Source organism: Ursus arctos, unplaced genomic scaffold (genome assembly GCF_023065955.2).
Source record: "Ursus arctos isolate Adak ecotype North America unplaced genomic scaffold, UrsArc2.0 scaffold_10, whole genome shotgun sequence".
NCBI classification, from domain to species: Eukaryota; Metazoa; Chordata; class Mammalia; order Carnivora; family Ursidae; genus Ursus; species Ursus arctos.
In genome coordinates, this window is record NW_026622764.1 from 3,118,561 (window position 1) to 3,146,269 (window position 27,709).

The following is a 27,709-nucleotide window of genomic DNA, read 5'->3' on the forward strand; positions in this document are numbered from 1 at the left end:
GGGGGCGGGGCGGGGGCGCGCGGCCCGTCCCCCCACGGCCCGCTCCCATTGGCTGTGCGGGCCGTCCGTCGGGGGGCGCGGCGCCAATGCGGGCGGCGGGGCGGGGCGGCCGCGCCGTGTGTGCCTGCGTAACGCCGAGTCACATGTTGTTTTGCTCTTCTTAGTTCAGTCACTCGGTGCGCGATGTGTTACTCACTGTGCGGCGGGGACCGCGACGAGCCCGGGTCGCCGTTGGCAGCAGCAGCAGCAGTCCCGGTGGCGGCGCGGACCCCGAGTGCCCGGGCGCACCCCGGCACCCCGGAGCGCGGCGCAGCGGCGGGACCGGTGCGGCCGCGCGCGTCTTAGGCTCGGCCCCGCGGCTCGGGGACCCCGACACTCGGCCCAGCCAGCGAGTCCCCAGGCGCCGCCCGAGAGCCCGGGAGGCAGCGGCCGCGGGCAGCCGGGCCAGGGGGCGGCCACCGCCCGCGCCGGGCATCCTCCGGGGCCCGGGAGCGCGGAGGGCGCTGCGCCACCGCGCGGTGCCGGCCCCCGCGGGCCTCCCCCAACCTTCCCCACCTCCTGGGCCCGAGGGACGCGGGTTCCGGCGGGCGAGCAGGGGGGGAGGGTGCCGCCCCCGCCCGCGCCCCCCACCGCTCTCCCCCAGCTCCTTCACGCCGGGCCCCGCGGCGCGGCCTGAAACGCCGGCGATGGCGAGCCCACCGCTGCATGGGCCCCCCGGGCCGGCGGGCGGCGACGGCCCCAACCTCAACAACAACAACAACAACAACCACAGCGTGCGCAAGTGCGGCTACCTGCGCAAGCAGAAGCACGGCCACAAGCGTTTCTTCGTGCTGCGCGGGCCCGGCGACGAGGCGACGGCGACAGCGGGCGGGGGGCCGGCGCCGCAGCCGCCGCGGCTCGAGTACTATGAGAGCGAGAAGAAGTGGCGGAGCAAGGCGGGCGCCCCGAAGCGGGTCATCGCGCTCGACTGCTGCCTAAACATCAACAAGCGCGCCGACGCCAAACACAAGTACCTGATCGCGCTCTACACCAAGGACGAGTACTTCGCGGTGGCGGCCGAGAACGAGCAGGAGCAGGAGGGCTGGTACCGCGCGCTCACCGACCTGGTCAGCGAGGGCCGCGCCGGCGACGCGCCCCCCGCCGCCGCCACCGCCGCGTCCTGCAGCGCCTCCCTGCCCGGCGCCCTAGGCGGCTCGGCCGGCGCCGCCGCGGCCGATGACAGCTACGGGCTGGTGGCGCCCGCCACGGCCGCCTACCGCGAGGTGTGGCAGGTGAACCTGAAGCCCAAGGGCCTGGGCCAGAGCAAGAACCTGACGGGCGTGTACCGCCTGTGCCTGTCGGCGCGCACCATCGGCTTCGTGAAGCTCAACTGTGAGCAGCCGTCGGTGACGCTGCAGCTCATGAACATCCGCCGCTGCGGCCACTCGGACAGCTTCTTCTTCATCGAGGTGGGCCGGTCGGCTGTCACGGGCCCAGGTGAGCTGTGGATGCAGGCCGACGACTCGGTGGTGGCGCAGAACATCCACGAGACCATCCTGGAGGCCATGAAGGCACTCAAGGAGCTCTTCGAGTTCCGGCCGCGCAGTAAGAGCCAGTCGTCGGGCTCGTCCTCCACACACCCCATCAGCGTCCCCGGCGCGCGCCGCCACCACCACCTGGTCAACCTGCCCCCCAGCCAGACGGGCCTGGTGCGCCGCTCGCGCACCGACAGCCTGGCCGCCACCCCGCCGGCCGCCAAGTGCAGCTCTTGTCGGGTGCGCACGGCCAGCGAGGGAGACGGCGGCGCGGCGGCGGGGGCGGGGGCGGCGGGCGGCAGGCCTGTGTCTGTAGCCGGGAGTCCCCTGAGCCCCGGGCCGGTGCGCGCGCCCCTGAGCCGCTCACACACCCTGAGCGGCGGCTGCGGCGCCCGCGCGAGCAAGGTGGCGCTGGCGCCGGCAGGGGGCGCCCTGCAACACAGCCGCTCCATGTCCATGCCGGTGGCGCACTCGCCCCCAGCCGCCACCAGCCCCAGCAGCCTGTCGTCCAGCAGCGGGCATGGCTCCGGTTCTTACCCGCCGCCGCCAGGCCCGCATCCGCACCTGCAGCACGCCCTGCACCACCCCGCGGGCCAGCGGCCCTCCAGCGGCAGCGCCTCGGCCTCCGGCTCCCCCAGCGACCCTGGCTTCATGTCTCTGGATGAGTATGGCTCCAGCCCTGGGGACCTGAGAGCCTTCTGCAGCCACAGGAGCAACACGCCCGAGTCCATCGCTGAGACACCTCCGGCCAGAGACGGCAGCGGGGGCGAGCTGTACGGGTACATGACTATGGACAGGCCCCTGAGCCACTGTGGTCGCCCCTACCGCAGAGTCTCTGGGGACGGGGCCCAGGACTTGGACCGAGGGCTGAGGAAGAGGACTTACTCCCTGACCACACCTGCCCGGCAGCGGCCAGTGCCCCAGCCCTCCTCTGCATCCCTGGATGAATACACCCTGATGCGGGCCACGTTCTCCGGCAGCTCCGGCCGCCTCTGCCCATCCTGTCCCGCGTCATCTCCCAAAGTGGCCTACCACCCCTATCCTGAGGACTATGGCGACATCGAGATCGGGTCCCATAGGAGCTCTAGCAGTAACCTGGGTGCCGACGATGGCTACATGCCCATGACCCCTGGCGTGGCCCTCCTGGGTGGTGGCAGTGGCAGCTGTAAGAGTGATGACTACATGCCCATGAGCCCCACTAGCGTGTCTGCCCCGAAGCAGATCCTGCAGCCTCGGGCCGCGGCCGCAGCCCTGCCCCCCACAGGAGCCGCAGTGCCCGCACCCACCCCTACGGCCAGTAGGGCCTTTCCAGCGAACGGGGGCAGCTACAAGACGAGCTCCCCAGCCGAGAGCTCCCCTGAGGACAGTGGGTACATGCGTATGTGGTGTGGCTCCAAGCTGTCCATGGAGAACACTGACACCAAGCTGCTACCCAACGGGGACTACCTCAATATGTCCCCCAGCGACGCGGGTACCTCAGGGACACCTCCCGACTTCTTCTCGGCTGCCTTGCATGGCAGCGGGGAGATGCTCAGGGGAGTCCCTGGCTATTGCTATAGCTCCCTGCCTCGCTCCTACAAGGCTCCCTACACGTGCAACGGGGACAACGACCAGTATGTGCTCATGAGCTCCCCCGTGGGGCGCATCCTGGAAGAGGAGAGGCTAGAACCGCCTGCCGGCCCTGGCGCACCATCCACTAGCGCTTTCGCGGCCGGAGGCGGCCACATCCAACCTCCTCACCCAGTAGTGCCTTCGCCCAGCAGGCCGAGTGGCAGCAGCGGTGGCCGCCCAGAGGGCTTCCTGAACCAGCGCTGCCGGTTAGTGCGGCCCACACGCCTGTCCCTGGAGGGGCTTCAGACCCTGCCCAGCATGCACGAGTACCCTCTGCCGCCTGAGCCCAAGAGCCCGGGCGAGTACATCAACATTGACTTTGGTGAAGCCGGAACTCGCCTGTCTCCGCCCGCGCCTCCGCTGCTGGCTTCGGCGGCCTCATCGTCCTCACTGCTGTCCGCCAGCAGCCCGGCCTCGTCCCTGGGCTCGGGCACCCCGGGCACGAGCAGCGACAGCAGGCAGCGCTCCCCACTCTCCGACTACATGAACCTTGACTTCAGCTCGCCCAAGTCACCCAAGCCGGGCACCCAGAGCGGGGACCCCGTGGGCTCCCTGGATGCCCTCCTGTCCCCTGAGGCCTCGTCCCCCTACCCACCGCTGCCCCCCCGTCCTGCGGCCCCCACCTCCTCCCTGCAGCCGCAGCCGCCCCCACCGCCCCCCCCAGGGGAGCTGTACCGCCTGCCCCAGGCGTCAACTTCCCAGGGCCCCAGCGCTGCCTCCTCTTCGTCCTCGGAGACTGGGGACAATGGTGACTACACCGAGATGGCCTTTGGCGTGGCTGCCACCCCGCCACAACCCATCGCGGCCCCCCCGAAGCCGGAAGGTGCCCGCGTGACCAGCCCCACCTCCGGCTTGAAGAGGCTGAGTCTCATGGATCAGGTGTCGGGAGTCGAGGCCTTCCTGCAGGCGAGCCAGCCCCCAGACCCTCACCGGGGAGCCAAGGTCATCCGCGCAGACCCACAGGGGGGCCGCCGCCGCCACAGCTCCGAGACCTTCTCCTCGACCACCACTGTGACCCCCGTGTCCCCATCCTTCGCCCATAACCCTAAGCGCCACAACTCGGCCTCTGTGGAAAACGTCTCTCTCAGGAAAAGCAGCGAAGGGGGCGGCAGTGGCGTCCTGGGTGGGGGCGACGAGCGCCCCACGTCCCCCCGCCAGTTGCAGCCACCGCCCCCCCAGCAGGCGCGCCCATGGGTACCAAGTCAGCCTGGGGGCTTGGTTGGCTGCCCTGGGGGCAGTGGGTCTCCAATGCGCAGGGAGACCTCTGCCGGCTTCCAGAACGGCCTCAACTACATCGCCATCGACGTGAGGGACGAGCCTGGGCTGTCAGCGGCCCCACAGCAGCATCCTCATCCGCAGCCCGGAGACAAGAGCGCCTGGGGCCGGACCCGCAGCCTCGGGGGCCTCATCAGCGCTGTGGGGGGCAGCGGCAGCGGTGGGGTATGTGGGGGGCCGGGCCCTGGCGCCCTACCCTCTGCCAACACCTATGCCAGCATTGACTTCTTGTCCCATCACCTGAAGGAGGCCACCATTGTGAAAGGTGAGGCCCGTGCACCTTGTGGATGGTGGGGGGAAGGGTGGGGGGCAGGCGGGGAGGCCGGTGAGCTACTCTGGGTTCACTGCCGTTCTCTCCTTTGGTACCTTGACCTGAGTGCCGAAATGTTGGACCAGACTGCTTGCTTTGTTTTCCTTTTGCTCCCCTGGCTTTTGTCCAAACCAAGAGCAGTCCAGTGGTCTTTGAGTTGAGCGGGAAGCGTCCCACTAAGGAGACGTGGATTTGTTGTTATGGCCCAGCCCCATTTCCCTTTTCCTACAGCCCCCTCTTCCCCGTCGGTTCCCAGGGCAGCCGTCTCCCCAGGTCAGCCACCCCAGAGTGCCAGTTACGGGTTCTTGACCTGAAGTTTGACAGCTCCCTCGCCTTTCCCTTTGTTTTCCTGGAACCAGGTCCCGCCTGATTTTTGCTGAGCCTCGAAGTTTATGAAAACAGGCCTGCAAGTCATTTAGAAAATGAGCGTCCATTTTGGTGGGTGCAACAGGGAGCAGTTAACCATTTCAGTTTTACACGGAAACTGTCGGGGCTTTTCCCTAAGAGACACCGTTTTTCTCCTGAGGCTCTGAAATGGGGACCGTGCCTACACACAGCATAAAAGCAGTGGTCCTCACACTCGAGCCTACCTGGGAGTCCGCTGGCCGGAGTTAAGCCTGGATGGCCGGGCTGTAGAAAGCCCCGGGGACTTTGGTGCAGTAGGCCTAGGGTGTGGCCTGGAACGTGCCTTTCTAAGAAGTTCCCAGGTTTTGTCGATGCTGCTGGTCGGGGAGCATCCTTTGGGAACCCTGTCCCATGTTAGGCTCCCCTGGGGAGGTTTGAGAATTTACCGACGGGGCCTCGCGCAGATGCATGGAAGCCAAGGCCCCGCGGGCAGAGCTCGGGGTTGTTCAGTGTTGGCCCGGGGGGTGTGGACGTGCAGCGGGATTTAGGATCTGTGCTGTCGAGAAAACAAGTGGGAGGCAACCTGCCGGATCTTTTCCAGAACAGCTGGACAGGAGGGTGCCCCGTAGCGTTGCTCAGGTCCTCCTCACACATCCCTGAGGAGGGAGGGGTGTGCTTGCTTGCAGCAGGTGCTGCATCCCGAGGACCTCAACTCTGCATGGCTGGGGGGGAGGGGGGGAGGGGGGGCGGAGAGGGAGGGAGGGTTCAATTCCTAATTTTTCTGGTTGGGGGGTTGCTAGTCAGGTAGAGGCTCGGGGCCACCACAAAGCACGAAGCAATGAGTCGTGGTCTGTGGATGCTGGCCTAAGGTCAGCAGTGTGCAGGGGTCCCAGGTGATGCTGTCGTTGGCGGTGGGGTCCGTGTGCCTTTTGTTCTTAAAATAAACAGAGTCGCTGAATGCCATCCAAGTCCAACACGGGGTTTGGAGTATGCTTGGGACTGTGAGTCCCGGGGGTTTAAAAGTACAGCAATAGGGTAATGCCCTGTTGTTCTAACATAATAGAGGAAGAGCTCTTTACTTTTTTATTAAAACCGTAGAGGAGAAGATGAAAAGAGTCCTAGAGAATGAGGAGGAGGGGGGACTTTAGCATCTAGTTACAGCAGTTGTGTCCCACAAGCGGGGACTCTCCACTGCAGGTCCCTGGGCTTGGAGTTGAGTGAAGCACTACAGGTACTTCTGAAAAATGGCTCGTGTGTGTCAGGGAGTTGAAGGATGGGCTGCCGTCCAGGACACAGACCATAGAAGCACACGAGCATGACTAGAATTGCGTTGGGGGGGAAATGCATGCACACAGAATTGTTTTCCGTATGCCCAAACGGGTGTATGGGGTATATGTCATAGTGAACATGAAAGTACATTTTGCTGAAATCTGATTCTAATCAGAAAAGCAGCCTGGGAACAGAACACCTTTTACGCCTGTGGGTGAAGCAGGCAGCAAAAACCTGGACTGGACTGCGCCAGGCCCCGGGAGCGGGCTCCGGCAGTAGCAGGAGGAGTGGGCCGGAGTGCCAGGCCTGAAGGGATTCAAGGCCTTTCTGATAAGGGAGATACACGCGGAAATGTGATTCATGTATGATAGAATGCCCTCTCCAGACTAGGGAAAACGTGAAACTGCGAGAGATAAGTTTAGTAGGAGACCCGATGTAGCTTGTTTCGTTTGTGTTCCCACCAGTATAAAATTCCTTTCAACCTATAGGACTCAGGACTCTGAAACCAAAACAGCCGCTCATACGCTGCTCCACGGTGGCAGAACAAAGACGAGATTGGATTTGCTGGCTGTTTTTCCAGAGTCTCTGTGGGCACTATGGTAAACACCCTTTTAAGAAGGAAAAGGACTATTTTTAAGCAAAACAGAGGGCAGCAATTGACCCATTGTGCCAAAACCACAGTTTTATGTAAGAGGACTGCGTGCTAAATGGATTTCTAGTAAACTGATGTGACACGGAGAACAGTAGAACAGGAAAGACAAGGATGTCGTCTTAATTAATGTGGAACCTGAGTTGTGGTCCGCGGAGCCGGAAGGGAGCTCAAAGTGAACGTCCACTTTTATTTCACTCACGTGTGCGTGTAGAAATTTGTTTGTGGTGCTTATAAGTAAAAAGTTCACAGGAGATGAGCGTCCTCTGAGAGAATGATTTATAGGGAGGAAGACTTGGAAAGCATTTCTTTGAAGATGAAATAGGAGAACTTCCTGGGCCATTGTGTGCACTGGCCTGGTGTTCACAGTGGCTTATGTGTGTCCACACTGAGCTCCTCGGGCTCCACGTGGGGATACGTCATTAATTATGCTGAAGTGGATTAATTTAGGGTTGTTTGGGTCGAGTTTGGCATTTGCATAAGTGGTAACAAAGACACAAGGTTCCTGCAATGCTTGATAGCTGTTTACAATAGAATTGGGGATGCTGGGATTTCAGTACCGGAACCCAGGGAACAAGTTAGTACACTTTATGGGTGTGTGTGTGTGTGTGTGTGTGTGTGTATGTGCATGCTCTGGATTAAAATATAATAATAATATATATAATACAATAGTTTGTATTAATCCAGAGCAAATAAAAATTGAACTCTAAATTATGCATCTTACTTGGGAGCAAGGGAAGGTCCTTACTGTGTGTTTTGCGTGCGTGTATGTAGGAAAATCGAACCAATCTGTCAGAGCGGTGCTGTTTCAGAAGTGGAAATAAGAGTACGGAATTTACTGTGCTTTAAAGCAGCATTTAAAAATTAACTGATACATTTTTGTGCTATGATTAGAGGTTGGTATATGTCGTACAAGGTACTATCTTAGTGTTCTGTTCCTCTTTAATGGGATTTTTATTCTAAACTTGGTTTTTCTGTATGTATAAGGCAGCTTAGATAAGAGTTACCATTGTAAGCATCTGTGTTTAAATTCTGTTTGATAAAGGGACTATTTATTCATATCCTATGGTCAGAGAATTTGGGGATAAGAGGAATGTCTCCAGAGTAACAACATAATCAGGATTTATGTTTAAAAGGATTGTCTATTGGAAGTCTGAAAGTAAAGAACTTGAATATTTTTAGAACTCCAGTGAGATTGCTTGACAAACCACATGCCCTTTATTTTTCCGTTGTGCGTGCTCTCCTGCTTTGGTTGGCCAGCTCTTGTTGTAATAAGATAATAAGGAACACGGCTCCTGCCCTGTTCCCAGGAACAGACACCTAAGGTGCTAATGAAAACACACAGGCTTTCGTGAATGAAAGTCACGTGACTTGTTCTACTTCCTTTATTGAAAGAGAAACCTTTACAAAAATAGTACTTCGTAGAAGGAAGTATAGTATGTGGAACATTAAACCAGGAATCAGGAAACCAGGTTCTAGTTGCTGATCTTAATGAGTCATTGTGTGACAGAGGAAAACCTTTTAACCCCACTTTCTCACTTTCTCTGTCTGTAAAATGGGGTAATTATAACCCTGTCCCTCCCGTGGCCTTGGCCACTGGGAGGTCCAGCAGATCATGAAAATCAAGAACAGTTAAAACGCTCTTTGAAAGGATCCTGCTCATAAATCCACCGATTCTATTATACTCCCTTAAAGTCATGGGTATTGACAGGAAAGTCACTTGACAATGAGTGTTCTTAGAACAACAACAACTCACAATCTGAAAATAGAGCTAACATCCTTTTTAAGTCTTTTTTGCTTCCTTGCTAGTCCCACTCCAGTCTCTCAGAACCATGTTTTCACCCCTCTTTGCTTAACTTGAGATGTTGTTCATAGATAATTATCAATTGTAATGAAGCAGCGGTTTAAATTACATAGGAAAACAACAATCAAGGAAAACAGCATCCTAATGCTGAAACTCCATTAAGACCGTCCTTTTGATTACCTTTTATGATTTGTTTATATGTGAAGAGATACTGTCAAGATGAAAATTTATAATTAGAACATACATGTTTTTTTAACCGATAGTGTTGGCTCTCAACGTGGGGTATATTGAAAGAAAACCAGAACCCTTAAACTTTCAGCCACAGAATCGTGTTGGGCCTGGGGGTTTGCTTTCTGGGTTGACTTCATTAGGGCGGCTCCTGCAGTTCTGATTTGTGTTGTTGTCAGGCACAGTAGGGAAACCTCCAGAGTTGGCCTGAGTCGTTTGCCTTTCACAGGCCCCCTCCCCCAGAAAAGGAATTTTCACAGATAATTAATGTTTTATTTTCTTTGGAGCTCTATGGATTAAACGAATCTTTCTGTCTTTCTGGAGAGGGGAACTTACAGCAGTTTAACGAACAGCATGGGTATAATGGGTTTTCTGTTAAAATTCCCACTAATGCGTTTTCTGTAGAAGCATAGTTCCAAGAGCTAGTTAACTTTTGGTATCAGATTTGGCAAGTGGAGAGGGTTCTTTTTGTTTTGTTTTTTTGGGTAGCGCAGAATCAAGTGTTCCCGTTTCACCTTAGAAACTTAAGGGAAAATGTAACTTTACTCTTTTATCTGCACTGCCAAGTAGAGTGGGGAAAAGCTCAGAGGGAAGTAAAGCCCCGCCCAAAACCGGTTCTCCACTGAGCTCGCTAATAATAGGGGATTTCGCTGCCGATTTTGTCTACTACAGACACGAGGAGAATGTGTATTTCTACACAAGATGGGCAAGGCGTCTCAATGTTGGCATTTTAATAAACGAAATGTTCTGAGCCTCCGAAATGATCACTTATAAGCATGTTACTGATCAGGGTTTTGTGAAAACATACTATCCAGATTGAAACGGGGAGACTTTGTTACTTTTATGTGTATTGTAGACTGGGTTCAGTGGTAGGTTTTTTTCTGAGGGGCACTGGTGGAGTCATTCTTCAAGACGGGGGAAATGCTAAGCTGAGCATTGCTAGTATGATTCGATTTCTTTCTAGGTAGCCGTAGACTTGTGTTAACTGGGCACGAAAATAAAAGGCACAGAAGGAAGTTTGAAGAGAAGGGAGTTGGACTGTATGTTGTACACTACCATCTTGCTCAGTGCATGCGAGTGATGCAAGATCCTTCTAGGCATTGTGCTCTCGCTGCTTCGTGGAATTTATTGCATGGGGACGCTGAAATGGAATGGGGTTAAGATTTAAAGGCTGCGTGTTTACAAGTGATAAAATAGTCAAGTTGGCGGTTCTGATTTCTTGGCGATTGGACTAGGAACATATTAAATTTGCATAAAGTCGCTTTTACATGTCCAGAGACATTGTAGAACTCATAACCAGGTAAATATGTCTTCACATTTGGCCCTCTTTCTGTACGCCATACATGCTATTGATGCCCACAGAAAATATTTATAAAATACTCTTTGCCTGCTGTGCTTTTACTGAAATTTGGAATATTTGGTCAAATACTGTGGTGCATAATATACTTTAAAAATAAATGACTGTATGCAAAGCACCTTGTAAATACTGGGGTTTTTTTAAGTATTTTATTTATTTATTTATTTATTTATTTATTTATTTATTTTTAAGGTTTTTACTTATTTATTTTAGAGATTGGGGGGGCAGGAGCAGAGGGAGAAGGACAAGCAGACTCTGCGCTGAGTGCAGAACCCCACTCAGGGCCCGATCTCACGACCCTGAGATCATGACTGGAGTCAAAATCAAGAGTCTGATGCTCAACTGACTGAGTCACCCAGGTGCCCCTTTAGTATTGATTTTAAAGAGTATCCGATTTTACAGAAACCGGTGTTTTGTGTGTGTGTGTGTGTATGGGGGAGGGGGGCTCCATGTTTCAGCAAGTCATGCTCCAAGAGGTTTGATGTGAATTTTTTTTTAATTGAAACTCAAATACTGAATAATGACATGTTCTCTGATGGTGTTAAAACTTTATAACCTCAAGTGTTATTATAGTCTTGCTGGTGCTTTAATCTATCCGCATGGTATTGGTATAAATCATGGCGTGAATTATTATAGTCTAGGATTAAATTTCAATTTTTTCAATGTGTAAGAATGGGGATTATGATAGATTTCATTATATGATGTGATTTTAATAATTACCTTAAAATCCATATGTTTGTCCTAAGAAGGATTTATGCTTTTCCGTAGTATTAATGCGTAATCTTTAGTATTTATGAATGTGACATAGTGCTTTCTCCATGCAAATTTATAAGTAGTTACTTAAGTCAGTCCATCTTTTACCTCCAAATTATGTGTAACAATCCCAATACTTGATGGGCAGTGAAAGAAGGCAGCTGGCGCTGGAGATGGTGACATTGTAACCATTATCCTGATCACTACTGAAAGAGGATTTTGTGTCCCTGTCCCCTTTAGGTCAAAAGAATTATTGAAAATCCAGGAAGTGTTTTTTCTCACCTCTTAGTGGTGAGACATTTCCTTACCTGTGGTATCACGTAATACTCCAAAACCCGGGGACATAGGCAGGGCCACTCCTTGGGAGTAAGGAATCGGCCGCTGCGGGTGATGCCCCGGACTTGTCCCGGTTCCCCCAGCCAGAAGGAGTACTGTTGGGTGAACCAAGGAATGGGGCCAGTGGAGCAGCGTCAACCCTCGCCGTCTTGGGGTTCTGCCTCCTAGCGCTCTACATTCTATCCCATTGTCTCCAGTGCTCTTTACATTCTTTCCCGTTGTCTGCTTCCGGAGCTCACAGCCAGTAGTTAGTTACAGAAGGATTTCACTGTAGCCCGGCCTCAGGCAACAGTCAACGTAACTGTGTTGTTTTTTATTTCGCTTAGGTGCTAGTTACTTCATTTCTCTCTCTTTTTTTTCTTCCATGTATTTATTCATTCCCAGTAAAATGTGGGCAGGTGAGCAGGAAGTAGGACAAGGAAGGAAAGCCCCCTAATTTTTTTTACACCAGTTTTACGCCTGGCAGTGTGAAGAGCTTAGAGTCTGGTAGGACTTTGATAGCCGTCATTGTGTCTCTTGCTTCATTTGTCCCAGGTTGTTGGTTGGTGATCGGTTCGGGGGGTTTCCAGGCTGGCTTCCTGGAGTTCTAGGGCTCTGTGACGAGGAAAGCTCCTTTTCCTCCAACTGTTTTGGTTTCAGCAAAGCCTGCTGTGTATTAGACTTGGGAAGATACCTGCCCGCCCTCCCTCCACCAAATGCATTAAAACTCCTTCCACACAGTGTGGTGAGAATCAGAAGGGAATGCAAGTTCGTCTGAGGGGAGCAGAGTTGGGAGCCATTGGTATAATGTAACTCATTTAAGGTTGTGAACACAGAGGTCGAGGGAGGTCAGACGTCTTCTCCAAGGTCACCATTTGATTAGTTGGTAGAAATGTTTGTAAATATTATCAAGAAAGAATAGAGTATGCTCTGTCTCTGTGGGTCCCTTGTGTTCTGAGGAGTAACTCTCCCAGGGCTGTGCTGTTCTCTGCAGAACCACTCAGCGTTTGTAGAAGTGCTATCTGTCTTCTTTACTTTGGGACATTTGGCTTCACGCGTAGACTGAAAGGCCTGCTGGTCCCCAGAAGTGGGGAAGCAGAGGCGCCGAAGTAAGGAAGTGCGCTGCGAGTCCGGGAACGGGCCTGCTCGCGACCATGTGGGCCGTGCTGACTGGTGAGGCAGAAGAGCGAAGGTTTGGCAAACATTCAAGATCATGTGCTTACTTGTTAAAAAAAAAAAGAAAGAAAAGAAAGAACAAAATTCTTGGCATAATTCAAATGGAAAAGCCTCTATTATCTGGGAAAACGTCCGTCTTCGTTCTTTGTGACGGATTCAGCCTGGACGGTCGGTCTGGTCATGGCTTGAGGTGTCTTTATAATGTATTTATCCTATAAGTGAAATATAGCATATTCCCCTCATTATGAATAAGTCCATTAACAGTTTCCTAAGAAATGAGTCATTAACCTCTTTAACGATGAGTGTATTTGAAAACTAACCAATTTAGAATTTGCCTAAGGACCGATAAGTTAACTAATCAGTTGTTCCTAGGTGGTACTCTTCTGGGGACTGGATTACTTCATGAGTGCCTGTTTGTTTTCAAGATTTTTTTTTCTTCTGAGAAAAAAACGTCCTTTCACTGAATTTTTATAAGAAGAGAAGTGGTTTTCCTACCTTCCTAATGATGTGACTGTCACCCCACTTTCAAAGGCATAAGGGAAGACAAACCAAAATTCATAAGCTGTCCCTAGTTTTAAAAAATGTAAGGCGGATCCATGGGCTTGTGCTCTTGGGGTGAGTCGGTTTTGTTGACATGAACTGCCAGCGTGTCCAGCATCCTCGGAGAGGCGACTTCCTTCCTAGCACATGGCAGCCCCGGGGCCACGCGCCTGCCTGGTAGCAGTGAGCACCAGCAATCTTCCTGCCGCGCCGTGTCCCCGGCCGCCTGCCGCAGGGGCTCAGCAAAACCGGGGCACACCGCGCTGCCCGTCCCTTCCCCGTCATGCGGTTGAGGGGCGAGCAGAGTTCAGAGAGCCCTGTCTCTCCGGTTCTGGGTCTGTGCAGCACTTACCAGGAAAAATGGGAAAGCTGGCGGATAAAGCTTCTGATGGGCTCGCTCTGTGGGGCATCTTCATAAATAAACCCAGCAGTCTTTCCCCGACGACGAGCGCCCCTGGAACTGGCATGACTGCCCCGCCCAGAGCCGGTGGTGGGAAGCCAGCGAAAGTAGGGACTGCAGTCCGTGCCTCCCCTCCCGCCCGCCACCTGTGAAGCCCAGAATTCCCAGGCCTGTTGTGGAAGCCACACCCACACCCACTGGGGGGATTGTCCCTGCAGAGCAGCCAGGCCAGCACCTCCTTTCCTGTCCCCTCCTTGGGTCTCAGGCACCTGGTGCGGGGACGAGTCGTCGGGGGTGGGGGCACTGAGAGGTGGGGGAGAAGTTTTGGAAATAGGCCAGGGTGTTCTTACTAAGTTTAAAAACTATGCAGATCGTGCCTTAGAAACTCTGAGCAATAAGCAGGATTAAACAAGACGTGGATTAGTGTGCATATAGGGCAGCTTGATTTTGTTTGAAGATAAGAAATGGAGGTACTAGGACCCTGGGGCACTGTCAGCATTCTGGAGTTCCTGCTCTCCTAAGGAGACAGAAATTGCTGGAAAGGGAGAGCCCGGTGGTCAGTTTCTTAACACTGCAGCTTGGATGCGTTTTTTAGAAGATAAAGTACTCAAGTGATTGGTGGCAATGTATGCTTCTGGTTTATTCTCATATGATAGTACTGTTTTCAAATATTGTTTTCTGGCATAAACGAGACCTAAAATAGCACTTTGTGTATACAGATGAAACAGAAAACAAATCCATTAGCTACTCAGACCCTCTTCCAGTTACATTTATCAAGTAAGTTCGATGACACTTCTTCAAAGAACTTTTATTCGTTTTCTGAGTAGACTTCTAATAAATGTGTAGTTCAACTGAAAATATTTAGGTAGGATTTAGCAAAATATATTAGTTGCAACACTACAAAATCTGTATTTCCTCCTTTTTAAGATATTACAAATCCAGGAGAGTACAGTTACGTTACAGTCAGCATCAGAAAACTGACTTCAAGTGGTTGAGTAAAAAAGTGAAAACTTGAATAATGCATGGTGTGGAAATATTAGTTATGAAAGCCTGACAAACTTATAAGCATTAATGAATTTTAAAACATTCTTTAGCTTTTACTTATTTTGAAAATTTTTTAAACGAGCATTTTCTTTTCAAGTTTAAAAGTTTATGTAGCTCCCACATATAATGACATTTTGGTATTTAGGGTCCTATCCGAATTTTAAAGATGCAGTAGAACGGACTCACCTTAATTCCATTTTACTTCTTATCATTATTTGCAGTTTAGCTTATCAGTAGGGCTGGTTTATTAGTAGTCTTCGTTCCAAATGAAATAACCACAGCAGTAAAATACCCAAGTTTCTCTGGCATGGAGCATTTAATTAAGTTCCTAGAATAACTCTTGGTGATAAGCATTCGTCTCCACGACTCTGGAGTCTGTCCTGTTCAGCTGGAATGTTCAGAATTCTTTGGGTCTTACGCCATTTCCTGGAGTCGAACACGGTTCAGCCAGTCACTCGATTGAGGTTCAGTGTGTCCCCAATGCCAGTGTCGTGGCAGGGGTGATGTGCAGCCAGCCTCTGGCCCCTGGGCGCAGCTGCTCAGGGCGCTCCGGGAGGTGTCCACCCTTCCCAACGGGGTGGCCTTGCTGGAAGGTTCTGATGGAGCCACTCCAGCACTGAGTCCCCTCCCCCCATACTCTTGGGTTACCTCCGATGATTCTGGAGAGGTTTTCTTCTCAGAAACAATAGGTTTGATTTTGCTGGGGTCGTAGCTGCTGGGTGTAGCGTACTTTAACCTCTGCCCTGTAACGGTCCCAGGATTTCTCTTTGTGCCCAATCTTTGCTGTCAGACGGAATATTCCAGAAACTTCCTGACACTAGGTTATTGGCCTCCCTTTCCGGCTCTTTCTGATTCTTCCCGGCTTCCCTCTCTTTAGTTCGGGTGGTGCGAGTTCTTTCTGTGAACTCATCCTTTATTCGGCAACCCCCAAGCGCTCATAGCTGCGCATGTAGAAAGCTCACATGTAAAATGTTTGCCGTTGCTGCTTGCACACCACTGTGCCCTTCCGTGAAGAGTGAACATGTAGATTTTAGTCAGTGTCCTAATAATTTCCAAATAGGGCTGTGTTTTCTTAAGACACGTGCTTGACACACCTTTCGTGGTGTGCAGCGGGGTCTAAAGCCCTTTTTGAAAGCATAGATCCTGTCCTTTTATAGACATCACCATCTAGCCAGGAGGGCCCCTCCCCCTCCCATGCAGAGGAGGGTCCCGCTGGCTACCTGCGGCCCCCTCTGCTCGCAGGGCCTCCCACTCTGAGACCTGCTGCTGCTGGACCCCTGTCCTCTGCCATGATGGCCACTGTGGTCGGAGGCGGGAGTCCATCGGCTGGGCAGCTCTGTGTTACCAACCTGTCAGGCTGATGTGGGAGCTGGTTCCAGGCAAATGTCCTGTCCTTTAACCTTTTAACTGCTCGTTTGGGGTGGGGATGGAGCAAACAAACCAATAGGAACGTCACTTAATGGCTGGTTGGGAGGATAGAAAGAAGGGCTGTGGAAACAGGGGCAGAAAGCTTAGGTCTCCCTTCAACTTTCAAATTTAATCAAATTGTTAAATATTTTTTCATTACAAAGATGCCTGTTGTTATTTGTTTTTCTTTTAAAATGTGTCACTCATTTGAAAAATATTAAAGCATGGGCTAGAAAGAAATAGGTTTGGTTCCCCTGCTAAAAAGAAAAACAAAAGGTACTCAATCTTCAAGTCTATATTTGAGACCTAGGAAATTAATTTAATTTTGAAATGTGTTCAGATGATGAAGCATTGTAGGTAGTAATAAATGCTCCAGAAAATAAAGTGGGGAAGGAAGAGAGGGAAGAGTGACACAACTCGAAGGTGATGAGGAAGCAGGTCTTGTAGGTATTTAGGGGGGAATCCATATATGCAAAGGGAATGAGTAACCATGCAAAGGCCCTGGGGCAGACGATTGCTGTTCTGTTCCCAAATGAGAAGTGGATCAATGTGACTGACAAAGAGGGAGAAAGGCAGAGCTTATTAGGTGAAGTGAAGGGGGTGACAAGGGACAGTGGCCTGTAGAGCCTGGTCAGCCATTGTAAGGACGTCAGTTCATCTCTAACAGTGTAAAAAAGAGAGTCTTTGGAAAATACATAGAACAGTTAAAAACTTTCTGCTGGAGGCCTCTAATTCTGCCATCTGTGTTTTTTTGCCTGGTGAGGGATGGAATCTCTTGACTTGACCTCTCCAAACCAGCAGAAAAAATGGGAGAAGCCCTGGAAGTGGGTTGAGGCGCCGAGATGCCATGGGGGAGGGGGTGGCGCTGGGAGATGATAAACGAGATAAACAGCCAAGCACCTGCCAACTCAAGGATTCACATACTTGATTACACAAACATCTGCAAGGCACCTTATAATTTATAAAACATTTCTGAATGTTGTCGCGTCCTCAGGACCTCCTTGGAGGGAGGTTCTTGTTATTTTTAGGTTTTAAAGGAAAAACCTGGGGCTGGACAGACTCTCCCGGCCTAGAAGGAGGCGCTGCCCTGGTAGGTTTGCTGCTGCCTGGTTCTGGGTCTTCCAGGTGATGCAGTGGCATCTTTGGGGGAGGGGGGGAGACCGTCACCCCGGACAAGACAGGCCGTGAGTGAGTCTGGAGCTGGGTTGGTGCCTCGTGGGCCGCTTACAGCTGACCCCCGATCCGGGGAGTTGGGCCGGCGCTGCTTTTCCCGAGGAGCGCCAGATCCGGGCTGTGCCGCCGATTGATTCGGTCCTCCGGCTGGCGGAGAACGCAGTCTCCCGCGTGCTTGTTGGCTGGAGCCCCCGCCAGGGCCGCGCCGACGTCAGGAGTGAGCCGGCCGCCGCGGCCGCAGTCTGCGTGTGAGGGAGGCGGGCGTTCTGCAGGTGGGTTCCTGCGCCGTTCGTTGTCGCTTGTGTGGCTTTCAGACCTGACGTGGCGCGTAGGCCTGTCTATAGGATTGAAGCTGGTTTTCCTTCATTTTGGTGGGCGGCGTGCAGAATGCGGCAGCACACGTGGACGGTCACCCGCTCCGCGTCGGTGAGCCCAGCCTCCTCCTGGCGGCCCGCTTCCCGGTACCAGCACTTGCTCCGCGGCGCGGGAATGCTCTTGCCCCCGCCAGGCCGGAAACATGGAATGTCCATCTTCGCGCCCAAGGGCGCGTGTTCGACAACACGTCTCTGCTCGTGCGTCTCCTGGAGGTCTCTGCTGCCTGGACTCTGCAGAACCGATGCGCGAGGCCCCACGGCGGCCAGTGGCGGGGGCAGGTGCGCCCCGCGGCGGAGGGTTGGCGCACAGGCCCACACCCCGACCCCCGGGGGGCCTTGCTGTCGCCCTGCACGTGGCTGAGAGTGAGGGCGAGCTCACTCCTTTTCTTCCCCTTCCTCTTGGTCTCGGCCCCTTCGAAGCCGGTTTGTGTTCAGTTCAGTGCCACAGGTAGACATTATAAAATGACCTGTTGCTCTCTAAGGAAAATCAAGAAAATAACAATTATTTTTCTATTAAGTCCTATAGACTGCGTGTCACAAAATCCTACCCCAGGTAGCTGCGAAGTGGCGGAAATGATTTCCGTGGGTGGAATATCGCGGCTGGCGGCTGCGCTCTGAAAGGGAGAGCGCTCTGTGTGTGATGTGCAGGAGGTAACTGCCGTGTTAAATGCTCTTTTGTCATTTTGGTTCCTAAAAACGTGGTGAGGAAGGCACCTGTCTCTTAAATCCATTCTTAAAAGTCCCAGAGGGCTGTGCCCAGCTTGGAGGGACTGGGAATGTGACCGGGTCGGTCAGCGCCCACTGTCCAGCCTTCTTGCCATGGAAGGAGTGATGTCTTCATACTGAATGGACTGTCTCCCCCTCCCCAAGCCTTGAGCCCTTTGGGAAGCCGTGTCTTTCTGTGGTTGGCTGTTTTGTTCCTTCACTGGGCTTTCTTCTTGCCAGAGAAGAGGGAAGGGAGAGAGATATGTGTGGTCATGTCGCCCGTGTGCCGCGGTCTTCCAGAGCTGGGGCGCCTCCATCCCTGCGCGTGAATACCTCCCATGCTGGAGGCCCAGCAGGTGCTCTCCCTGGCTCTGGGCATAACAGTTGTGGCCCTGGCCTCCAAAGGGGTCAGGGGCCAAAGTGTCCAACCTGCCTGCTCTCTCGAATCTCCCAAGAGGCCTTGAGAAATCCCAGGCCAGGCCCGGACCCAGGCGTCCCTGGGTCCAGAGCTCCTCCTCTGGGAGGTCCCTCCCAGCAGATGACCATATAAAGTGCGCACCAGCTGTGGCCACTAAGTTCTGCCAAGGCTGGAGAAGTGAGTCTCCTGCGGCTTTACTCTGCGGAGACTCCGGTTGTGAGCGACATCGAGACTGTTTGGCATTCTGGCCGAAAGAACCCGTGCAGCACCCTAACCTGCCGTAGGTGCTGCTTGGCTGTGAAGTGGGGGGTGGGGCATGGAGGCTGAGGGTGGGTCTGGGTAGGAGGAACCACTGCTTCCCTGCCCCCACCGCCCTGGGAGGGCCTGGCCATCAGCAGCTGCTGTCTTACTTGATTTTATTTTTCCATAAATGAACTTGATAAAGGTGGTTTGTAACTTAGCCCTTTACATTTTTTGTTATTGCAATTTTAGTAATAGTACTTCCTCTGGCTGTAAATCTTTCTCGTGTGCCACAGAGGCTGCGTGTTGATCTACAGTTTGCTGCACGTTTGGACGTAAACCAGAGAGACAGAGACTCGTGCCCGGGGCCACACCAGCCAGAGCCCAGCTAGCTGCGGGGGCACATTGCACGTGGAGAGGCACTCGTGCACCCTCTGTATGGTGCAGCTGCCATACCGGGGCGCGGGCGACCCCTGTCTGCACGTTTGGTCCTGTGCATGGGGCGGGGAGCCAGCAGCCGGGCAGGGCGTTCTGTGCAGCGCTGGAGAACGATTAGCTTTAAATGGCCTGGAGTTACCCCCAGAAAAACAATTCTACTTCTGTTCTGCTTCTATCCAATTAGAACAAGTTTATTCATTTCATTCCGGGAGCTGTGTGCCATTGTTTTGTGCCTTCATTGGTTGTTTGTTTGCTGCTTGAAGCTCCAGTTGTTTGTGATGTCATTCATGGGTAGAGTTTTGAATGAAGGAAGATGCTGTGATGGCGAACGTGCTCAGAGAGACCACGACTGTGGCCACGCAGATGAGCCCCGAGAGCGGGGTGGGTGGAGTCAGGCTTTCTTGGGCAGCCAAGGGCTGCCGGGTCTTATTAAGAAGTCTTTGTAGTTCACGGCAACATGTGGTTACTCGTATGCATCGTTTAAAGGAGCTTCAGGAAAGCATAGGGACCAGCTGCAAGGTGCAAGTAACCCTAGTGGCATACGCTCCTCTGCACACGGAGAGTCGCGTGTCTCTCCATCGTGTTGACTTGTGTATTTAGAACTTGCGTACATAAAATCTCACTTGGTAGTTTCGGCCGTGGCCCAGGGAGGAACTCAGGGCAGGAGAATAAGGTCCCCATTTTCAGAAGAAGGAGCAGATTGGTCAATGCTGGATCCTGGGCCCCAGGACCCTGACTCCGGTGGGACCGGTGGCGGTCCACACCCACGTCCCATTGAGCCATTGGAATGGCATTCGGTTCTAAGGGGTGGGGATGGCTTAACCTGAGTCATTCCTAAGCTCCCAGGATGCTTTCGAGATGAGTGATGGTGGGAATGAGCCAGGGCACAGCAGGGATGGACCCTCACCCTTGACTTTGCCGGTGGGTCCTGCACCTGAAGGCTGGCTGCCCACTCACACAAGAGCCTTTAAATGAGATCTGTTCTGAGCCCCCAGGAGACAGCGCTGACCTCCTGTAGTATACGGATGTGTTACGGACAGGGAGAGAGTTGCCTGTAGGTTAGAAGTGGGGGACGCTCAGGCCGCTGGGCGCGTTTGTGCGCCATGGAAGCTCCTACGTAGAAGGGAGATGGCTGGGCGGGGGTGGGAGGTGGGGGGGGGCATGGTGATGGTGGATTCCAGAATCTCCCTGTTTCCATTAAATGTTTCTTTCTTTTTTCCTGTAATGAAAGATGAGCGCTCTATTTTTAATATGTTTCCAAATTACAGTATTATTGTTAAATGTGAAAACCAGAGTATATTTTAGAATCCTGAGGCCATTCTTTTTTAACTATGCTCCTAAGTCTGTTTCTTATCCAGTGATATTATAGAGCGGGTTTGAGTTGTATTTGGTATAATTTCAGACTTCCAGAAAATGCTTATTTCGATTTCAATAATAAAAACAAAAAAGAAATGAAATCATAAAACTAAAATAACCCCCATAGCAACTCTTAAATATTTAAATATTTGAAGGAAAAAAAGGTGCGTTTGAAACGATATATAACAACAGGATATTTGGGGTGCATATATTTTGAATAAATTGTTACTGTACATTCCTTAATTTCGAAGGAAAAACGATATTTAGGTTTGAGAACTTCAGATATAAACAATATAAGCATTTTTGTAGTCTATGTAAAATACACATTCTTTATATCAGCGTAAACTCATAAGCATGAGAATGCGTTAAATCTAAGGAAAGAATTATACCGTTCATAGGATATTTGCAATTTTAGTGCACATTGTACGTTTGGCTCAAGTATTCTCACTGTTTCATAGGGAAGAAACATAACGCTTTTCCTAAAAGACCCAAGAAGGAGAAAAGATTTGGACTGACATTATAACTTCACCTCTGCTAAAGTTGAAATAGTAATACCGTAGGACGTATTTCATAATTATTCTGTGTACTCAGTACTTCCGTGTTGTGTATGGAAAACCAAATAGAAGAGCCATAGACAAGGGAAATTAATCCCAAAAGTGTCCTGGCTTCATAAATGATTGTATGACTTGCTTCCTCATTTTCAGTAGGGCCTGTAACAAGATAGCATGGTTTTTAGTGGATGGTATTGCATTTCTAAAGGACGGAAGCTTGCAGATAATACCCAGAGGGGGACTCAACTAGTCTCCAGGTGTAACACAAAGATGGAAATACATGGTGTTATTTTAACTACTTCACCCTTTCTCGGTGCCTTCCTCATGGGGGGGGAGGGTCAGACATTCTCTGCAGGACCACTCACCCCTGCTGTTAAAGTTCAGAAGCCGCCATATACAAATGAATCAGCATGGCTGTGTTCCAATAAAACTTTATTTACAGAAACAGGCAACAGGTCAGTTCTGGCTGTACTTTGTTGACCTCTGCCTTAGAATGCCTCTCTCTCTTTCTTTCTCTCTTGTGAGGTGAAGAGGGTTTTCTTTTCTCTTGGGCCTCAGATAGTTCTAAAATCTCATTCTCGTTTAGAAGATTTTTTTAAAGCTTTACTGCCTGTGAGAAATGGTATAAAGTACGTGCGTCTTTATCTCAACGTGATTCTTCGAAGTGGGCCTACCAAGCGTAGGGCCAGATGCTGGGGACAGGCAGGGTCCTCCATTCACAGGGGAAACAGGTACATGTGGCAGCAGCGCACGGCCTGGGCAGTATTCTGTGTCACTGGGGAGACTTTTGTAATGAGCTACCGGTCCTGTGTAAAAGTGTAAACTCGGGACCCAAGTGACAGTTGCAGACCTCCCCTCCTCCAGCCCCACCCCGCTCTCCTTATTTGTAGAAACAGACAGTGATGGCCCCAGTGGAGTGGTGAGGGGAGCCCTAGGGGGAGTTAAGGTCCGTTCTTCACTGCTGCTCCCTCATCTGGTTTGTACCTAGAAAGGTCTGTCATTTCATGATTTAAGAGCAGGGTCCCCCAGCAGTTCAGGGGGTATGTTGCTCCATGGGCATCTGTGCTGAAGAATAATCCTTCCTATTTCTCCTACGCTGCTGGATACTGCTGGCCCACGCATGGTGGGACGCTCTTGCCATAGAAGGGTAGTGAAGGATGTACGCTCAGACTTTTTAACCACAGGCACAGGAAAGAAACAAACACTTGAGATGCGTGTCTTCTGAGACCTTGCACTAAGCCGTGAGTGTGGCCCCTGTGCGGGGCTGTGGCTCGGGAGGTGGGGGGAGGTGCGGTGCTGGGACCTCCAGGCTGGGACCCCTGAGGGCCCTAGTGTGTGGTGATTAACACAAGGTCTTGGGGGGGGGGGATTAAACAGGAGCTGAAAGAGGAGGCGAAGCCACCTGTTCTGATCCCCAGCTTTCTCCCAGGGCTGGACCTTCTCATCCTGGTCCGCGATGTGTCATTTCCATCAAGTTACAACTTGGTGCTGGGACAGTTCCTCAACAGCAGGCGCTCGGGATGAAATGATTTTACTTGTGGGTGGAAGCGGTGATCTCATACAGAAGACGGTTTGAAGTCTTTCACAAGTAGGGTTGGTAAAGTCATTTACTGCCCCTACTTGTCCTGGGGAGCCACTATTCCCTAGTTTCCTTTTAAGTTATTTTTTTCTCCTATTTAAATGAAAAGTTCGAGTAACCGTTTTTCTTAGAATCTCTGGCTTCTTTGTTATCACACTTCACCTTACTTTTTTTTTTTCCTTCTGGTATATTCAAGAGTGTTTTGCTTTTAGTCAAGTAAAGAGATACTGTATTATCAGGTTTATTTTTCTAGGAATTTCTCATGTAACTGAAAAGTTTATTTTCTCTTGTAAGTCTGTGTTTAACATCAAAGGTTTAAATGGGCCAAAGGACATGTCTGGGCTCATTGTAGGTTTCTTTCTTCCTAATCATAGTTGCCGCTGGAAATAGAGGGTTTAATTTTGAGAAGTATGTTGTTTCGTTTGTCACGAAGTTACTATCTGCGGCAAGGGTTAAATCATTTTCACTTACTAAGTGCAGCTGTTCTCTCTGGGTCCGGTCCGTCCGTGCTGCTCACCCAAGGCCTGGGAGGCCCTGCTCCCTCTCTGCTGCTGTGCTGGGAGCCCCCCGACCGTGGAGTCTGGTGTGGGGCTGTCTGCCTAGGGCCCCACCGGGGGCCTGCACGGAGCCCTGCAGGAGACACTCCGGGTTCCACGCACATCTCCAGCCAGCCCTCCCCGGGGCTCCACGTGGAACACGGGGTGGGACCCACGAGGCTCCCTGCAGAGAGAACCAGGGCCTTCCTGGGCAGACTTCTACCACTCAAGCTAGTGTACTGAATTCTGGACACGGAAATACTGGCCGTGAAGCCAGACACATCCAAACCCACGTACTCATGAGAAATCAAAGCGAAAACATCATGACTCAGAATGTGTATTGAAAATGATGCTTGAATTTATTGGCCAGTGCAGATTTCCCTGATTTATCTCGAGAACATTCTAGGCCCAATGCCCACTGTAGTTTCTACGAACGTATTTGGAATCATGGAGGCCAGCGCACTGGCGAACGGCATGTCCGTGTTTCGACGTTTTGCTGTCCACGACAAAGGAGCCTTCCCACTTGTTTTCATGACGAGGTTTTCATAACTTGTTTTTTATTTCTTTCTGATTCTTCCTTTTTTTTTTTTGTAAAGTAGAGCAGATTGAAGGGGGTCTTTAGTGACAGTGCCCTTGCTTATTTGCATTCTGATTACTCTTTTAAATGGAACAGAAAAGGCATGGAATTATCCCTCCTCCCCAGGAATGAGGATACCCGGCAGGTGGAAACACATCCTTCCTGTGGCCGTCATTTGTCACATGTGACAGAGCAAGATGGGGAGTAGCTGCCAGTGTGACACGTGCAACCTCAATCTTGTTAATGCAAGGTTTGCTCTTTAATCAACTACTTTAGGTCAGTGCTTCTGTGAATGGGTTTCTTTACAAAGAGTGTCTAAGCTACCGACCAGTACTGTGTGTGATGATACGACAAATTCAATGAACGTCAGTAAGTTTAAATTATTTTGAGATCATTACCTGCAGGACGGAATCCGGATACCCCGATGGTCGCATTCACGAACAACGTGTGATTCCTGATGTTTCTTTTTTGTTTTGCCGCTGCACCTAATATTGCAAGGGGCCTCCCCCACCCCGATGAATTTCCGGTGTGGAGTGACCATCAAATTAATAATTTGTACTTTGCTTCTACTAGAATTAGCGTAGATAATAAAGCACGTAACATTTTGCTGGAATCACCATTACCATAAATATTTAAAGGCAAGGATGTCAGGTGAGTAGTGTTAGAAGACTTTTTTTTCCTAGTCTGGATGAAGCAGATTAATTTTCAGGAGGAGAAATCATTTCACTTACTCTGAAAGTCAGTAAACAAAGGAAAGGGCAAGTGTGCTGGCGTTCCCAGGCTCCGGCTCCCACTCCAGGATCTGCCAGCTCCGGGGATGGGGGAGTGGGGCAGAGCAGGGTGGCGTGAGGGGGGTTCCAGGCGGCCTGCGCATCTGGGGTTCCCTGGTTGGGAGCCCGCTGCCCCTGGATCCTCTGAGCCCCGGCCCTTTCCTTGGGCCGCTCCCCTCCTGGGACCGCGGTTCAGGGCCGTGGCTAGCGTGTGTGGGAGCCGAGCTCGGAAGGCTGCTTCCCCTCCCTGCCTGGGGGTTCCCCCTCACCCATCAGCACCCTGCGGCCTCAGGGAGGCCCTGGCCTGGAAACCCCCGCGTGTACAAATGCGTGAATGAAAGGGGACCCGCCTCTCTCCGCGGTCGTCCCATGGCGCCGCAGCACAGAAATGAAGGGTGATACTCGTCCTACGTCGAAAAGATAAAATTCCGTGTTCGCCCTGATGAGCGCTCCCGAAGGTCTAATTGTGGGAGTTGGGTCGTAGCCGTGGAGCAGCCCCCCACGCAGGGTGCGCTCGGCCGCCGCGCCCCAGAGTCGGCCAGTGTGAGTGGGGAGTGCGTGTCTCGGAAACGGCTAACCCGCGTTTCTGCGACTGTGCTTTAGCTCGGGGGCTGCGGAGTTTACTTGCTTAGCTGTTTTCCAGATAACGGATTTAGGGTTAACAGGAGACAATTCCCCCACATCTGGCTAATATTAGAGTAAAGATAAAATAAACTGTGACCCCAGATCTTCGTGTCAGTGGATCCAGTGCATCTCGACCACCAGCTCGGGGGTCGCCGGGAATTCGTCTCCCACTCAGGGCCTCAGTGACAAAATGCAAACTCTTATTTTGGGGAGACGTGAAAGTCCGAGGTGGATTTTAGCAAACACCTGCTATTTAAGGGACGTAAACGTTTGGGTTGGGGCTCTCATGCAGGCTCTCACGGGGATAACACTGTAAGAGCAGGGGACCCATCTGTCCCCAGCACAAAATTTGGCCCCTGTTTCTGCTTTGGGGAACTGTTTACCAATGAAGTTTTTTTTTTTTTGTTTTTTTTTTTTAAGATTTTATTTATTTACTTGACAGAGAGAGAGACAGCCAGCGAGAGAGGGAACACAAGCAGGGGGAGTGGGAGAGGAAGAAGCAGGCTCATAGTGGAGGAGCCTGATGTGGGGCTCGATCCCACAACGCCGGGATCACGCCCTGAGCCGAAGACAGACGCCCAACCGCTGTGCCACCCAGGCGCCCCACCAATGAAGTTTTTAAAGGACATGAGGCTTTTTAAAAATAATAAAATATGGTAGCACTGCCCCAAAAAACCACATCGTGGGGAACTTATAAAAAAACCAGTCATGAAAAGGTATGATGTTTACGTTGCACGCTGGCCATTGAGAACAGCTTCTCTGTCCGGCCGCACATGGGACACAGCACTGGTAGTTGGTAGCAGGCCACCCCTCGCCCCCCGGCGTGCAGGGCGCCAGGGCATCCGGCCGCTCATTCTTGGCTGCAGGGTGCTCCGGAAATTCTCTCGCGCTGGGAGTGGGCCCCTGAGCTCAAGGTGGACAGGAGAGAGTTAGCTTCACAACTGTGGGGAGAGTCAAGTAGGAATCAAATAACGATCTGAGAGCAGTATTCGGTAGTGCGGGGGGTGTCAATACCCGGGCCCGGAAGAACCCCTACGGGAAGGGGGGGAATGTAAACAAACCACTGGGGGTTTTGAGTAAAAAGCCAAGAAGCTTTGGGCGCCTGGGGGGCTCAGTCGGTGAAGCATCTGCCTTCGGCTCAGGTCATGATCCCAGGGTTCTGGGCTCGAGTGCCGCATCAGGCTCCCTCTGTCCCCCCACCGCCGCTCGTGCTCGTTATCATGTGCTCTCTCTGTCTCGCTCGCAAAAATAAATAAAATCTTAAAAAAAAAAAAAGCCAAGAAGCTTAAAAAGAAAGGCAGTTTGCTATGAAATGTCACATTCTTCCAACTCGGTCTGTCCGTTGAAGAAAGAACATGTGAAGTAAAAACATGCTGCAAACAATGGAAATTGGGAGCAGGTTAAAGAAGTTTGATCCTTGGGCCTGGAAGGCAGGAAGCCAGTAGAGCGGGTTGGGTCCTAAGGCCCTGTTACCACCAGGCTCGTGGGAGTAAGTGACCTAACCTGGCCGGGGGCAGCGGGCAGATGAGGACGGTGTGGGACAGCAGGTGTGTCGCTGCAGGAGCGTGTGTGGTCCTGGTCGTTTTGGGAATGGGATACAGGATTTTCCGAGGCAGAGTGCAGACTCACTGCCTGTCCCATGTTCCCACCAACCCCCGGTGCCACAGTTTCCAGGACTCACTCCCCTGCCCTGGTGTCCGTCCCCTCGTGAGCTTCCCCCACCGTCCCCACTAGGAGCCAGGCCCCGGGCAGCAGGCCGGCCGCTGGCTCCATGGCTTCTGTCCCCGAGGGCAAGGGCGGCATCCTGCCTCTGCGTCCAGTCCAACCCCGGCCTCACCAGGGCGCACGCACGACCCTCACCACTCACTGTAACCCCGCAGCGCTACTCCCAGGGACGCGGAGTGGGGGTTACCCATCCTCGTTGTTTCTGGAAAACAGAATGAGTAAGTGATTGCTTCCCAAAGTGCATCACGCTTGGAAGTGACACAGGTCGTGAAGGGACTTGTTCTCTCACTCGAGATTGCTCTGTTCCTGAGACCGTCACCACTGACTTCTTTCCTTTCTTTTCCAGAGTGAGGATCTGTCTGGCTTTATCACCATGACGTCACACATCAGAGAATGACGTTAAAAGAAGACGCTCAGCGTGGGTTTTTTTTTTTTTTTTTTTTTTTTTTAATCCGAAGCTGCTTACAATTTTCTTTTGGATCTGAGCAATGACTAGGATTTGGAACATCTGCGACCGTATTAGACTCCGAACCGACAAGGCAAGGACACCTGTCCCTCTCCTGGTTCCCTCGGTGGGGGGCATTCATCATTCTGCTGTTTGTGCTGTGTTTTGTTTGTTTTTTGACAAAATTCACCGAAGAAGTTA

General features: G+C 52.1%; 1 protein-coding gene across 1 annotated transcript; it reads left to right on the top strand.

The window, feature by feature from the left end:
- Nucleotides 1-160: 160 nt before the first annotated feature.
- On the top strand, nucleotides 161-27,498 carry IRS2 (insulin receptor substrate 2). The gene is made up of 2 exons (XM_026493592.4): nucleotides 161-4,665; nucleotides 27,410-27,498. The coding sequence occupies exons 1-2, from the start codon at nucleotides 687-689 to the stop codon at nucleotides 27,412-27,414; spliced, it is 3,984 nt and encodes a 1,327-aa protein (XP_026349377.2). The 5' UTR covers nucleotides 161-686; the 3' UTR covers nucleotides 27,415-27,498.
- Nucleotides 27,499-27,709: the final 211 nt, after the last annotated feature.

Excerpts from the sequence above, each read along its gene's own strand:
- IRS2 (XM_026493592.4), top strand. The coding sequence starts at position 687 with ATGGCGAGCCCACCGCTGCATGGGCCCCCCGGGCCGGCGGGCGGCGAC.